The 15,148-nt window shown below is 35.4% G+C and overlaps 3 protein-coding genes across 8 annotated transcripts; all 3 read left to right on the forward strand.

Moving 5' to 3' along the window:
- Positions 1–1,121: 1,121 nt before the first annotated feature.
- On the forward strand, positions 1,122–4,727 carry LOC132626734 (probable WRKY transcription factor 48). 3 transcript variants are annotated; one of them, XM_060341705.1, is made up of 4 exons: positions 1,122–1,719; positions 1,939–2,082; positions 2,315–2,805; positions 3,961–4,727. In XM_060341705.1, the coding sequence occupies exons 1-3, from the start codon at positions 1,283–1,285 to the stop codon at positions 2,769–2,771; spliced, it is 1,038 nt and encodes a 345-aa protein (XP_060197688.1). In that variant the 5' UTR covers positions 1,122–1,282; the 3' UTR covers positions 2,772–2,805; positions 3,961–4,727. The 3 variants fall into 3 exon arrangements, with proteins under 3 accessions (XP_060197688.1, XP_060197689.1, XP_060197687.1); XM_060341706.1 differs by lacking the exon at positions 3,961–4,727 and adding an exon at positions 3,918–3,935; XM_060341704.1 differs by lacking the exon at positions 3,961–4,727 and having other exon boundaries at positions 1,123–1,719; positions 2,315–3,060.
- A 2,501-nt stretch (positions 4,728–7,228) lies between these two features.
- On the forward strand, positions 7,229–13,331 carry LOC132626735 (uncharacterized). 4 transcript variants are annotated; one of them, XM_060341709.1, is made up of 6 exons: positions 7,229–7,461; positions 9,113–9,227; positions 11,295–11,660; positions 12,626–12,656; positions 12,739–12,798; positions 12,881–13,331. In XM_060341709.1, the coding sequence occupies exons 3-6, from the start codon at positions 11,656–11,658 to the stop codon at positions 13,079–13,081; spliced, it is 297 nt and encodes a 98-aa protein (XP_060197692.1). In that variant the 5' UTR covers positions 7,229–7,461; positions 9,113–9,227; positions 11,295–11,655; the 3' UTR covers positions 13,082–13,331. The 4 variants fall into 4 exon arrangements, with proteins under 4 accessions (XP_060197692.1, XP_060197690.1, XP_060197693.1 ...); XM_060341707.1 differs by having other exon boundaries at positions 7,244–7,461; positions 9,113–9,223; XM_060341708.1 differs by lacking the exon at positions 7,229–7,461 and adding an exon at positions 7,494–7,761 and having other exon boundaries at positions 9,113–9,223.
- Positions 13,332–13,682: 351 nt separating this feature from the next.
- On the forward strand, positions 13,683–15,112 carry LOC132621240 (peroxidase 40-like). Its single transcript, XM_060335429.1, has 4 exons — positions 13,683–13,990; positions 14,062–14,253; positions 14,333–14,498; positions 14,587–15,112. Exons 1-4 carry the CDS (start codon positions 13,736–13,738, stop codon positions 14,982–14,984), a joined length of 1,011 nt encoding a protein of 336 aa, XP_060191412.1. The 5' UTR covers positions 13,683–13,735; the 3' UTR covers positions 14,985–15,112.
- The last annotated feature ends 36 nt before the right edge of the window (positions 15,113–15,148 follow it).

Genomic DNA, 15,148 nt, shown 5'->3' on the forward strand with positions numbered 1-15,148 from the left:
ATATAGTACTAGTACGTACTATGAGAATGCAAGTGCAGAAGATAGAAATAGAACTTAAAATCAGAAGTGATATAGTGAATACAGGCAAGGTAAAAAAGGAAAAAGCATTTGTGCGATCAAAAGCAATAGATGCAAAGAAAAGATAGTTTCATTAGTAGAATTTGAAGTTTTGAACTCTATTTTTAAGCAGTGGAGAGCAATAACTGCAATTTCAATCTCAGGTTATTATTTTTCAAGTTTAACGCTGTGCAACATTAAACTTCTTAAAATTTGTTATGAATATGACAATTGCGAAAAGTTTATAGGTAATTCTATAAATTAAGCAATTTTTTCTCTTATCATGATAAAATTATTTATATTACAGGTTTTCGTAACAAGTGGCATTGACAATTTGACATCAGCTCCCATAAATTTTGTTTTAATTAATTTATACAGTAAATTTCATGGGTGGTCATCCAGCTTTATGGCTATTAAGCAAATGTCACTATTCCTTTTTTTGTTGCATAAAAAATATTTAATTTTGATCGGATTTGATAAAATCCTACCTGAAATGTGAGAAAATAACAAAAATATCCCATATGGTTGAGGGTAGGTTCAAAATGATCAGTTAAGTATGTTTTTGAGCAGTTTTGATCTTTTAAATTTGCCAAAAATGAAAATTTACTCCCACCCTTATTATCCTTTCTCAAATGTCAAAATTTCTTAGCGAGCTTAATTCGGTATCTATTGCCTAAAGAACTAACAAATTCCTCTCAAAAAACATCAATACATACATTGGAATTGGTGATGTGAAATCTAAATAGGGTATTGTACCTTGCGTTTAGAATACACACAATGCACACTGCTGCGGCAGAAAATATTTTAAAGCGGCCATTATTGTCGTTCACATGCATTTACACAATGTTTGAACAATAATCAAATAAATAAACTTACCTAGTATCATGTCAAATTGTCAATTAAATAAATCAACTTACTCAGCATGGTCAAAACCAGCAATTATTTTCCATTTGAACACGGTCGTACTCCACCGGCATTTACCGGTCAACTTCAAACTCCTAGGTGAAAAAAAAATACCCCACCCCCCCTCTCCCCTCTCCTCCCTAATAAATAAAGTGCCGAAACAAACAAAAAAGTCTCTTCACTCTTCAAACCAAAAACATAAAGCCTATACAAAAAGTCTATTTTTCTCTCTCTCTCTCTCACTGCCTTTTGTTGTACAGTGTAACAAGACTAGAGTTTTGAGCAAAGAGATAAAAAATAAACCACAAATGAAGAAGAATCTATGCTTTTGATCAAGTCCATGGATGAGAAGGAAAACAACAATCTTAAACCAGAAACAAGTACAGCCTTATTCTCCGATCATCAGATTCCGGCGAGTAATAGTAATTATTCGTTATCAAGCATCTTTGATATGCCACCATGTGAAACAGAAAAGGGTTCTTCTTTAAGTTTAATAGAAACCATGTTTGCTTCTCATGATCAAATTACTACTTCTATATTCGATTTGCTTCAACCTTCACCACCACCACCACCACAACCCTTATTGATTAATCCATCTCAAGCACATGTAGCCAAGATTCCATCTGAGAATATTGTAAATACTCCTAATTCGTCGTCCATTTCTACGTCATCAAATGAAGCTGCACCTAATGATGATCAACAGACGACTAAAACAGTAGAACAACAACCTGATGATCATCAAGACAAGAATAAGAAACAGTGAGACTTAATTAAATTTTGCATCTTTATGGATAAAGACAGTCTTTTTTATGTATTTTATAATAAAAGTTTTTTTTATGCATTAGTCAACACAATATCCAGGAAGATCTTGGTTTAATGGGGTTTTTTCTTCTTTACGCAAATGATAATCTGATTATTTGCAAATTAAATTGGGAAAAAGAATTAATGATTGGTACTGTTTTTGGTGGACTTAATTAGGTTAAAGCCGAAAAAGAAGAAGCAAAAGAGGGAAAGAGAACCAAGATTTGCGTTCATGACGAAGAGTGAAATTGATCATTTGGATGATGGTTTTAGATGGAGAAAGTATGGTCAAAAAGCAGTGAAAAACAGCCCCTTTCCCAGGTATATATTCACACCTACACGCAAACACACGTTTACACACACAACTGCATAGACATAGTAATTACTAATGGTCTTAAATAAATGCTTGTTTATCTCTTAATTAGCTAGCGACAATCTTTATTTCCTCCAGTTCTTTTATAATCATAATGGAATACCTTTCTTGCTTTCTTACTTTTTCAACTTTTTATACCATTTCTGTTCTTGAAATGACATGCAAAATTTTGTGATGAAGGAGCTACTATCGTTGCACCACTCCAACATGTGGTGTGAAGAAGAGAGTGGAAAGGTCATCTGAAGATCCTTCAATAGTTGTTACAACTTATGAAGGTACTCACACACAACCATGCCCAATTACACCACGTGGCAGCATCGGCATTCTGCCAGAAACCACCGGGTACGGTGGCTCAATTGGTGGTGTTGGTAGTACTTCCTCTTTGTTTTTCCCGCAATTTCATTATCAAGTGCAACAACAACAACAACAACAATCGACCTATTTTCAGACACCAACATTACCTATAAACTTTACTAGTACTACTAGTGATTCCTCCTTGTTTTCGACTACTAATTCATCCCAAGAGAGAATGTTTTCGCCTTCTACGTCTTCTTCTTCCTCTTTGGCTAGAGATCACGGGCTTCTGCAGGATATGGTGCCATCACAAATGAGGAGAGATCCAAAAGAAGATCAGTAGGAACTAAAAAGGGCTTTTTCTTTATGATCAATTGGTATGTTATTTTTCTGAACTGGTGACTAATGATAAGGTTATGATCTTTAGATATGAAACCCCTCAAATTAACTATTAGAGACTTTTCCCCTGATTAATTATTATTATTGTACAAAGACTAGCTTTTCAGCTTATTAATTAACCATAGCAATTAAGTTCTTTTCATTTATGGGGTTAGCTCTTTCATGTAGCAGGATTCTTTGTACTTAATTACTAATATTTCATATTTTTGAAGATTCTGGCCCTTCATCTTTAATTTGTATTCGCTTATCTTGTGCCTCTCTTCTTCATGTAGTTTTCTTTTTTTCGGGTAGGGGTTAATTTCTGTAGCTTTAAAATTACTGAATTGCATGCATGTGTATTTGTTCTTGACATCAGCGGAATATATTGTCCAGACATTTAGGGTTTTCTCATTGAGTTAATTTGTCAAGGAAGCCTCAAAGCTAGCTGGTTCGATCGATCGGAATATATACAAAAGCAGCGTAAGAACCCAAAACAACTATGACAGATTTGCTTTATTTGAAACTTCCCCTCTTTTCTTCTTGGATGAAATTCTTTTCTCTATATCTTTTTAACTTTAACCTCTCGCTGGAAAAAATAAGAGACAATTGAAACCCCATATTGTTCCTACTAAAAGTCACTATTTTCCGAGTGAAAAATGTTCAGTGACTATTCCCACAGATATTTTGATTGAATCACTAAGAAGAAAAAATAGTAGTGTTTTCACACAGAAAATTAGGAAGTTTCTCAACGTTTCAATGGGAACCTGTTCCCACCATGTGTTTTCCCAGTGAGCTGATTCAGTGGAAATAAGGTGGAAAATCATGTTTTATAGCCAAATTTTCCACTGAATGTCGGTGGAGAAAACCTGAATTTCTAGTAGTGCCATTTCTTATTATCTAATAGTCACTCCAATCAAATGTTATACTGATGACCATATGAAATAAGAAATTATAGTAGATGTTCTCTTATCTAAGGGTATCGATTTCTAACTCTCCACTAAGGTAGCCACCAAGATATGGCTTTAATTAATTTTTTCCTATATATAATCTTAAGGTAATTGCGATTACTAACTTTTGAGCTAGTGTATTGTTTCTTTTTCTGTATAACCAGCTGGTATTCGGTACCCACTGACTCGACTAATCCAAATTCACAGCCACGTAAAAGCCCATTGAAGCGGAGAAACATTTACTGCCAGAGGTTTCTACATTCTTAGAGCTCGAATACAGGACCTCTAATTAAGGGTGGACGGGCCTCATCCCACCACACCTAGAAGTAAAGTTGTTATGTTGATCAGTTGTTATCTTGATCAACTCTATGTATAGCCTTGTACTAGAGCAGCTATATGATATAGTATCAATTAACTTGAACTTCCATTGTACCATGGATCATGTTTCATCACTTCATTATTTAGTGAAGCATTGTAGCTAGCTCAAAAATGATAGTGATGACGGTGGGTTTGCTGGCTCAGTGTTCCATTTTAAGCTAAATCTCAAGGAGCTTTCATCACTAGGAGGGCAAAGGAAAGGATGTATGTGATGATCACTAGGAGCATGGCGTCAGATCTTGTTAAAGATTTTTAATTAATGCATAGTTCAAGTACTGGAGTTGGACAGCCATGTCCACATGACAGTCTTTTTGCTCGAAATGTCCACTTCAATTCAATACCATAGGCTAGTTCAGGCCAAACATCATTTCTTGCCTACACCATTCTGATTCCAACTTTGATGCTTAACTGTTCACCAAACTTTGCCTTATATTAATCTCTCCACACCTTCTACTTCCTCTTCCCCATCCTTCCATATTAATTACTACTATATACTTCCCTATATCCAGCAATCTATTTCCAGGCATATATATATGTTACATGGTGATTCTTCAATTCCCCTTCACGAGATTCTTTTTTATTCATACATATTTGTACAAAATTCTGAGCACGCTCCTATTTCTGTCAGGTCATGTGTTGTGACAAGATCGGGCAGGGTTTTAGAGGAGAAAACATCATATAATTCATCAATGCCGGATCAGATGACAATAATTAAACAGAAAAATGACTAAGTAATGCTGTTATACTTAGTTACATGTAATTTCAATATTTTTTTAACTTTAAAATCTTAAAAGCTAGCACATGATCAGAAATGTTCTCTTTTTGGGAAGGATGTAAAAAGAACCTTTTAGAGAAAGAACTTTCCCATACTAAGGATGTAAAAAGAACCTTTTAGAGAAAGAAGTTTCACATACTTAACGCCATATTTGTTTAGAGATATGTATAAGTATTTTGCAGATCTTTCATCACTTTTGTGTGATCGAGGTCAAATAAGCTGTGAGTATGCGAATTAATAACTTTGGCAAATTTGCGCCTCATTACTCAAATATTGAATTAAAAACACACACAACACCTGCATAGTGCTTTTAATTAATTCCAAAATTAAATTGATTTCTGTCATCTTTAATAGTATATAGTTGCATGTTTCATTTTGATTCAAAACTTTTGAATGAATCCAAAAGATCAAAAGCTAAAAAAGCATCGCCATTTTTATTCCTGTATTATTTGTATAGTTTAAAATTGAAGCTTTCCAATTAACCAAAAGTTTGAAACAGCTTAAATGTCGTAATCGAGCTTCATTCGTCTTGTTGACGCAATTTCACATATTAATGCATGAGCTTATCTCTAACTAGATGTACTCTCTCCTTTTAGTTTACCTTAAACTTTTCGATGTACTCAAGGATTTAAGTGTGTGGTACGTTTCTCGGGAATATTTTCTGTGCTTGATAAATTGTTTCTACATCATTTTCAGAATTTCAGTGTTGGTCGGGTATTAGGTAGGTAACTTCAATTAATAATAGAATCTGGAAGATGATCAAGTATGGAAGTGGTCTTATTTGAATGTAAGTTTGACAAAGTTAATGTTTCGTTTAATCAAGTGAAATGACATGGATCAAGAATTAAAATATATAGTTCTAGAGGAAATTATTTAAATGAACATTCTATGTATGTGTTACCGAACACACCCGATTGTATTTTAAGAGAAACACACAGGTTTGTAGCATTTCCAGGAACTATTTGCTTGAGTCAAAATTAAGCAGCTAGCTACTTTAATTTCTTTTTCTTCATAAGGAAATCGGTGATCTTAGTTACAGCCAAACAAAAATAACATGATGAATGCGATGGAATCGTACTTAAAGCTGGAGAATTCTACATAAGGAATCAGAATTCAACAAAAATAATTGGATTTCACTGTAAAGGGACGTGAATTTTCAAATATTCTCTGCGAGACACTACATTGAAATATTCATCGTAGCTGGATATTATTGTATTTTTGCCAATTTATTATTCTTATATCACGTTAGTGGTATTTCCCTGTACCTATATTTCATTATTTAGCCCATAGTTTTTCCCGGATTGGCGATAAGAATGCGTGGAAAAAGGGTCAAGAATGAAAGTATGCTGAAACTTCTTAATACCTATCCGTATAAAATATACAAATTAGTCAAAAGTAGATCCCTTTACAATGACTTATAGGAAAGAAGATCATAAAGTGAAGATTTCATGAATTATTTGACTATAAAAACAAAATACTCACGTATTCATGGTGAGTTCTTGTACAAGAAACCTCTCTACGGCATTTACATCACTTGAGTAATGTGATTATACAAAATTAACAAATGATTTATAAAAAATTTTCAGCATAACCAATGAAGATTGGCCAGTTAGTTATCGTTGAAGTTGTATTTTAGGGTGCGTTCGGTATGAAGGAAAATATTTTGTCGGAAAATATTTTCTAGGAAAATAAATGAGTTTCTTACATACTTTTTTGTGTTCGCTACGTAAACCCAAAATATTATTCTAAACGCATTTTTATATAATCTAGACAAATACTATGAGAGATGGGGGTGTGGGGTAGTGGGATGGGGGCTACAGGGGTGGGGTAAATATGAGGTATGTCGGAGGGTCGGAAGACTGCAGAACTTTCTTTCCCTACTTTTACTAAGAAAGTTATTTTTAAGTAATTTGTTTTCTAAAAAATTTGACCAACCAAATATGGAAACACGCCGTTAATAGTAAGGAATTGAGGTCTTGGACAATAAAATCCGAAACAGCCCAGTAACGCTATTTGGGTTAAACTTGTGTTATAGCCCAGCTGAAAAACCTAATTGGGCTATAGTAGACAAAGTAGAATAACCCATTGGGCTTTTGTGGAATGTACAATTTGCAGGATTGCCCTTCGCTGGAGGTGGTCTTTAATTTTTACCCCTCAAAATGATGATTTTTTTTTTCCACCTCATTTAGGAGGATTTATAGTGATTCCACACTTCCCCTCCAGTGTGACTCGAACCCAGGACCTACCGGTCGTGGGTGGAGGTGCTTAACCACTGAGCCATCCCTCACTTGTCAAATGGTGATTTTTAAATTCTGCTCTTCGGGTAAAATTTTTGTCCGTGCAAATTCTGTCTATATCCATGTAAATTCTCCTTAGACCCAAATAGGCATAATTTTGCAAAGTCTGCGTCACGAAAATTCTGCCCTACAACTTTTTGTTAACTCAGCTGGAGTTCAAACCCACAGTACATGTATTTAGCATTTGGTCCAATGTCTCTACCTCTGAGAAATACATTGTTTCCGGTGGCCAGCTACCTTCTCTCCACAATCGCCGAGGTCAGTTTCACCACTACGGAAATTATTTTGTTTCTTTCTTTATCTTCTTCAAACTTTTACTTTTCGCTGTATAAACTTGACCTCAAAGTTTGTTTTTCCTACATTCTACTTTAAATGCTCTCGTCTCAACTCTGAAATGCACAGCCACACAGAGGTCCAACTTATTATTTGTTTGATCTTTCCGTTGCTTAAGTTCAACGCATTGTGTGGCATATAATTACTTGGTGAATTTAAACACCTTTCATTTCTCAGAATATGCACATTTTACAATGATTTCCTCTACACATGATGTCGCCACAAGTAAGAATTGGTAATTCATTAGAGGCTACTCTACTGGGCTGCTAGTGTTTTACACAGGAAGCTTTTAAAATTGGTGCCTTTTCAATAAACAGTTAGTAAATAGAGGGTGTTGGGAGTAGAAAAACCTTGGTTCGTGGTGGTCAAACTCTTTGATTTTTCATTAAAAGTTTCTTGCTTTTTGGGAGGTGGTATGAATTAACTTGAATGAAGTTCTAAGGGTCCAGTAATCATTTTTTTGCATGTCTAGATCATATTAGAAATGGGTTTAGTTTATGATTTTGTGTTGTGTCATTATTCTTCTAGTTAACATACTTTTACAATTCAAGGTAGGGGTAAGGTGTGTACACACACTACCCTCCCCAGACTTCACTTATGGGATTACACTGGGTTGTTGTTGTAATTCAGATTGAAGTTTCAATGGCAAAAGTGGAGAGATATTTTCATAAAGTACCAAAAACAACTTCCACGTCTCAAAATCAACCTAATGAGTCTATTATAAAACGGGATGTTTACATTGTATAGCTCCCCACCAAAATAGTAGCCAACAAATGTAATATTTTTGTATACTAATGAAGATACTCTCTCCATTTCAATTTGTTTGGCTGGTTTTGTCTTGGCACGGAGTTTAAGAAAGTAAAGAAGGCTTTTGAATCTTGTGGTATTAAAACTAAAGATATGTAGAATGTACCAAAATGTCCTTTAATCTTGTGATTTTAAACATGTCATGTGAAAAGTTAGAATTAAAGAGTCGCCAAAAAGGAAAGAGGCATTCTTTTTGAAACAGTGTAAAGGGGAAAGTAAGATAAAAAAAATTGAAACGAAGGGAGTACATATTTTGTACATAATAGTGTATATTTTTTGTATATTTGGCTAGCGATGTAATTATTTTTTGCCGACCGGCCGAATATGTAACTTTCCCTTATAAGAAAACATTTCAAGAAGTGAAAACTCGTAGAGTACAATTGTAATAATATACTTGAGTTATGCTTTCACTAGTAGAATTTTCTTTTGTTGACTTGTTTATATTAGTTTTACTTTATATGATTGCCAGTTATATTACAAGTATTTTTTTTTTATTTAGCTAATATTACGCAGTTTGATTTTAAAATTACGGTGAAGGCATTCATGGAATTTTTTATTTGCTTCTTCAAAGTGTGAACACCCTCAACGAATTCCACCTTCACCACTGCTTGGAAGTATTTCTTACATAATTTATTTATTTTTTTGGTTACATAATAATTTGAATCAATCAATTGAGCGTGTTTCAAGCTAGAGTCGGCTAACTGATGAGATTGAATGGTTTATCAAAATAAAGAGTTCTCTAAGATATAGTGGTTTTACGTTATTGTAGGCAAGATGAAGCTTATTCGGGGTGTCTTATGGGCTGCCAATGCTTGCCTATCTCGTTCTTCTCGATATCATCCTCAAGTTTTCAGGACCTTTTCTGCACTTCCAAATTTTGGTAGGTACTATTTATTCGATTCTCTCTCAAAATTCCATTACTGTCATGCCAAGTTGCAATTTTTATAACTACAAATGTGCGAGGTTCGGTTTTCTCGACTTTATTTTGAATCCTATCATTGTTGTTCAGCGATTTTCTATGGGCCCAATTTGCTTTTCGTGCTTGCGAAGCTAAAAGCTTTTGCTTTAGTTACACACTGAATTTCTTACACACTTTTTGGTTTTAAAATCTGGTTTGGATACTAGTTTTATTTTTTTTAAATGCAAAAAGATAAAAACTTTTAATTGATGTTCAGAATGAAGTATTGCTTGCTAGTCTACATAGTTATAGGACAATGCATTTTTGCAGATTGAATATAATGTGAAGAGGGAAGCTTCTCCAATGTGACCTCCTTTTTCCATTCACTGATAATTTTAGGAGTTGATGGAAACGACAACTTCTTTTTTTTCCGACTCAAAACTACACCCCCTGATATTCTATTAATCTGGTGGCCCACATCAAGATCCATCTTTGAGAAAATAACAAAAACCATGGAAAATCTGGTAACGCTGATGTTAGTACTATTGGTTTTTGGCACCAATCTACTACTGATAAAATTTAGAATCGGTCATGACTTGTAGCAGATATTTGTACCAAGAATGCAAACCTTTTTTCCCAATTAGCATCAAAATCCCAAGTTGCTCCAAATGGGCAAAGTATTTCTTCCATTAAATCAAGATTAGGTGTTTTAATAGATTTCTGGGTTACCTCATCATCGACATCACGAAGGTTGTACAACTTGTTGATCATTGCCACTAAATAGTCGATAGTCATCCTTCTTTACAATGGATTCATTGGTGCTTTTACTAGGTTATTGTAAAATTCCATTACCAATTCTCTGGTTGTTTTGTAAAATCCTTCCACTTATGGTGCTTATTGATTTTGTTGATGAAGACATCTTATATGTCATCTTTGGAGTTGAAGTCCATCCCCTTTTCATCGAGTGAGGATTTTTTTTGTTTAAAACCATTTATCACCAATAACAAAGGATGAGGATGACTTAAATCAGTATTTTGGAGAGCGAGAAACGGAAAAAAGCGACGAGGCTCTCTTCACCGAAGCAAGAAATCATTAAGATGTCTTCATCAAAGAAATCATTAAGCACCATCAGTGGAAGGATTTTACAAAACAACCAGAGCATTTTTATGTGGATTTGGTCATGAAATTTTACAATAATCTAATAAAAGCACCAACGAATCCATTGTAAGAGGGATGACTATCGACTATTTAGCGGCAACGATCAACAAGCTACAACCTTCGTGATGTCAATGATGAGGTAACCCGAACATTTAACAAAACTCCTAATCTTGATTTAATGGAAGAAATACTTTGCCCCATTTGGAGCAACTTGGGATTTTGATCAAATTGGCCAAAAAGGTTTGCATTCTTGGTATGAATATCTGCTTTAAGTCAAGACCGATTCTAAATTTTGTTAGTAGGAGATTTGTGCCAGACACTAATAGTACTAACGTTAATCGATTTTCCATGAGTTTTGTTATTTTGATGGATCTTAATGTGGGCCCCTGGCTTAATAAGAATATTAGGGGGTGTTATTTTTAGTTGAAGAAGTTGTGGTTTCCGTCAACTTACTAAGAATATAGTAAGTTGTGTTAGCTTGAGGAGGATCCAAGAAGCATGATGATACGTTTAGTAAGTTGTGTTAGCTTGAGGAGGATCCAAGAAGCATGATGATACGGATCTTAAATGCTGAAGTAACAAGATAGACACTGGCCACACTGTTCCTTTTGAAAATCGTCTGCCTTTCATGTTGGACAATCCAAACTGAAAGGGCAGTTTGGCACATTCTACATATCTTTAATTTAAGACCACAAGTTTCAAAAGTTTTATTTACTTTCTTAAACTCCGTGCCAAGTCAAAACCAAACAAACAAATTGAAACGGAGGGAGTACTTTTTTATTGTGGAATTATGTGCTTCTTCATCATTGTTCATCATCAACTTTTTCATGTATATCCATTTTCTCTTTTATCTACACCCCTGGTAATGGACACAACTTTCCTTGTCACTACACAGCCGCTGACGATAAGCAAAGCACCAACTCATTTGAGTCTGCTGAAGACTTTCAAAGATGAATATTCGGTGATAGTACGGGAAACAGGCCAAGTTCAACCTCCTTTTTCAGAAAGCTTGATAGGGCTGAAAAGTCCTATGATAGATCTGGTCCGGGATCCACGTTCAGTTCTGGGAACAGATCTAGTTTACTGGATGGTCTGGTGAAAGTTTTGATACATTATCAGATGGGATGGATGGTAAGTTGAAGGAAGCAGCCAGATATTTTGAGTTTGATCCTGATGAAGTAGAGAAAGATGATTATGCTTACAGAGCAGATATGACCTTTTGGCCTGGGAATACTTATGAAATCAAGTTATGAGTAATGAGGTAGCATTTCTTGCATGCTTTTAGCATCTTGAGTATCATTGCCATATGAGGATATGTCTCATTGTGGTTTTCGTATAACTTGCACCCTTTGACCTTTCAACAGTTTATATCAAACATTCAGATGTTTGGGCTGTGCTAGAATTGTATACTCAAAGTGCTTATTTCCTAGTACACCTTGTTTTCAAGCTTCGTTCTCTGTGGCAAGAGCAAAATTATGGATGGTTAATTTGTCACCATAACTCAACCTGTCCTCTTTTGCGCTTTTTTCTCTATGGTGCTGTCATGTCCACCTCTAAGCTTTTCATTATTATCTGCAAGATCTTGATCTTAGAAAACCAGGAGTTCGCAAGCCCTTTAAAAGGGACGAATTTGAAACTACGACAGAGGAAGTTCTGCGCAAAGCTGATTTCAGGGTTGGTATTCTTGGTTCTGCATCATTTTGACCATCTGTCTTTAAAATGCAACGGCGACATACCCAGTGTAATCCCACAAGTGGGGTCTGGGGAGGTTGCTGTGTACGCAGCCTTACCCTACCTAGTGTAGTTAGAGAGGTTGTTTCCGATAGACCCTCGGCTCAAATAACGCATATCAAAAGTCAAGTATGTAAAGCAAATATAGTAGTGAAGAAGCCAGTCTGGAAATAGTGAAGAAGATAACAGTAGCAACAACCAATAATACGATAAACGAATTAAATGAAACCACAAGTAATAATAAAATCGAAGAATAAGATAGTAGGAGAGTAATGATAACAATACTGATAAGGAAACTAGACAACGCTCGACTACCTACTAACCTTCTACCCTAATCCTTGATCTCCATATCTTCGTATCTAGGGTCATGTATGTCTTTAAAGTGTATTCGTAATATCTGCATGTGGAAACACCCTCAAGCACGTAGATTGCTTATTTGATATACTTAGCCTCAAGTTTATCTGCTGATCAGTTTATTGTTACTGAATAACACAGTCCAACTGGAATGTTGCTTACAAACATACAGGTGTGTTCCTCCTGAGAATTGCCTCGTAATTATGGCCTAACGGAGTTATCTTATTTATACGTTTAACAAATTTTCAATACAGAATGTGAGGTTCCTAGCTAACTTCATAACGGAGGCTGGAATTCTCAACAAGAGGAGCAAGGTTAGTAATCAAATCCATCGACTAATTTTGGTGACTGAATACGGGAAATGTTTCTTATTATTTCTGTTTTGGTCATTTATAGACTGGAATTAGTGCCAAGACTCAAAGAAAGATTGCCAGGGAGATCAAAACTGCCAGAGCTTTCGGTCTGATGCCGTTCACCACTATGGGAACAAAGCAGTTTGTATTTGGTAGAACAATGGAGGACCTTGACGCAGATTATGAATATGAGATGTACGACCCCAATTTTGTCGATACAGAAGTTGGTCGGGAACCTCTTTAAGATGCTAGTACTAGTTACTATTTGTTTTAATTGACCATGGTTTGTCCTTGAGGACGTGTATGTATTCTCAGTTATGGCTATGAAAAGATGCTCTATTAGCTGAGATTTTGTTTCAAATTACATATTGCTTCAAAGGACTGCCCTACATAATACACATAGGTTTCATTGTATATCAATGATTTAGCTGTTGGAGCTTTCTTTAGTTATTGTCTTTTGGACATTTTCGTAAACCTATTGGCTCCAAAATGTAGTTCCGATAAATTGCATAAACAACTAAATAATGAATATCAAATCATTTAATTTAGCAATCACATGTTGCAATTGCGATAGGATGCCCTAATTTCATCCTTTCTCCCAAGAAGATGAAGATCCAGTTGCCCAAAATATGAGAGCTGGAACTAACCTCATGTAGAGCAGGTGGTATTAGGTGGATTGTTATACACCATGGGACCTCTCATGTGATGTTCATTTTCCAATTTGACTCATTAGCCTTAGACTGTGTCTTCCTCTCAACTGCTCTTCCTTTTTCTGTTTGCACTTTGCAGTTAGCATTTCCTCTATTTAAGGCCTCAACTTTCAGTATTAACTTCAAAAACCACAACTTCCAATCGAATTTTCTCATCAAGCTGCTATAAAACCCAAAGAAAAAATTGAATGGCTCCCTTTCTAGCTTCTTTCTGCATAATGGTACTGAGCTTTTCAGTAACATTTGCAAGCGGAAATATTGTTGCCAACAAGTCGGAGGAAACATGCATTGATGCATCCATCGTGTTAAGTTTTGGTTTGTATCAAAACAGCTGCCCAGAAGCTGAAGCTATCATCTTTTCATGGGTGGAAAGTGCAGTGTCCCCAGACCCCAGAATGGCTGCTTCTTTGCTTCGTCTTCATTTCCACGATTGTTTCGTTAATGCAAGTCACACATTTTTTATTTTATTTTGTGTATATTTTTTATGTTCAATAATTATGTAAAAGTGTTTCAGGGATGTGACGCATCAGTACTGCTGGACGATACCCCTAATTTTACCGGAGAGAAAACAGCCGCACCAAACCTGAACTCATTAAGGGGTTTTGAAGTGATTGATTCCATCAAAGCTGATCTAGAATATACTTGTCCCCAGACTGTATCTTGTGCTGATATTCTTGCTATTGCTGCTAGAGATTCTGTTGTCCTGGTATATATATATCCTGTTAAAATGATTCAGTTACAATATTGGAATTTTCTACTAATGCATGCATGTATATATATTGCAGTCAGGAGGTTTGGGGTGGCAAGTGCAAATGGGGAGAAAGGATAGTTTAACAGCTAGCAAAACAGCAGCAAATAACAACATCCCTGGACCAAACTCTAATGTAGCCACTCTTGTTTCCAACTTCCAAAATCTTGGTCTTTCTCTTCAAGACATGGTCACTCTCTCTGGTAAATTTTACACAAGCCATTGGTAATTGTTTTTCTTTTTGTTAATTAAGATATTTCGCTAATGTAAGAGTAATTAACGATATTGAAGGTGCACATACAATTGGGAAGGCTAGATGTGCTACATTTAACTCCAGGCTAAATGGGGGTAACAATCCAGACATGAACTTGGATTTCTTGCAGTCACTGCAACAACTATGCTCAGTTAACACTACACTAGCAAATCTTGATGACATGTCCCCATCAACATTCGACAATCAGTACTACGTTAATCTTCTCTCAGGAAAAGGCTTGCTTGTCTCTGACCAAGTCCTAGCAACTGGAGATGACAATACTAGAGAAATTGTGCAGAATTATGTGGACGATCCATCTGCCTTTCTTGAGGATTTTAAGAACTCCATGCTCAAAATGGGAAGCTTAGCACCACCAACTGGAACAAAAGGCGAAATCCGTGTTAATTGTAGGGTCGTTAATCAATTTAATTATTAGGGGAAAAAAAAACGTTCTTATTAGACTACTGTATTAATTAAAGTTGGCAGGTATTAGCCGCAATGGCCAAATTTGTAACGTCCCATTACTATTGATATCATTATATATATGTCATGTGTGTTAATTTCTTCTCTTTAAGCACTATTTTGATTTGTTTTGTATAC

This window comes from Lycium barbarum, chromosome 2 (assembly GCF_019175385.1).
Source record: "Lycium barbarum isolate Lr01 chromosome 2, ASM1917538v2, whole genome shotgun sequence".
Taxonomy (NCBI): domain Eukaryota; kingdom Viridiplantae; phylum Streptophyta; class Magnoliopsida; order Solanales; family Solanaceae; genus Lycium; species Lycium barbarum.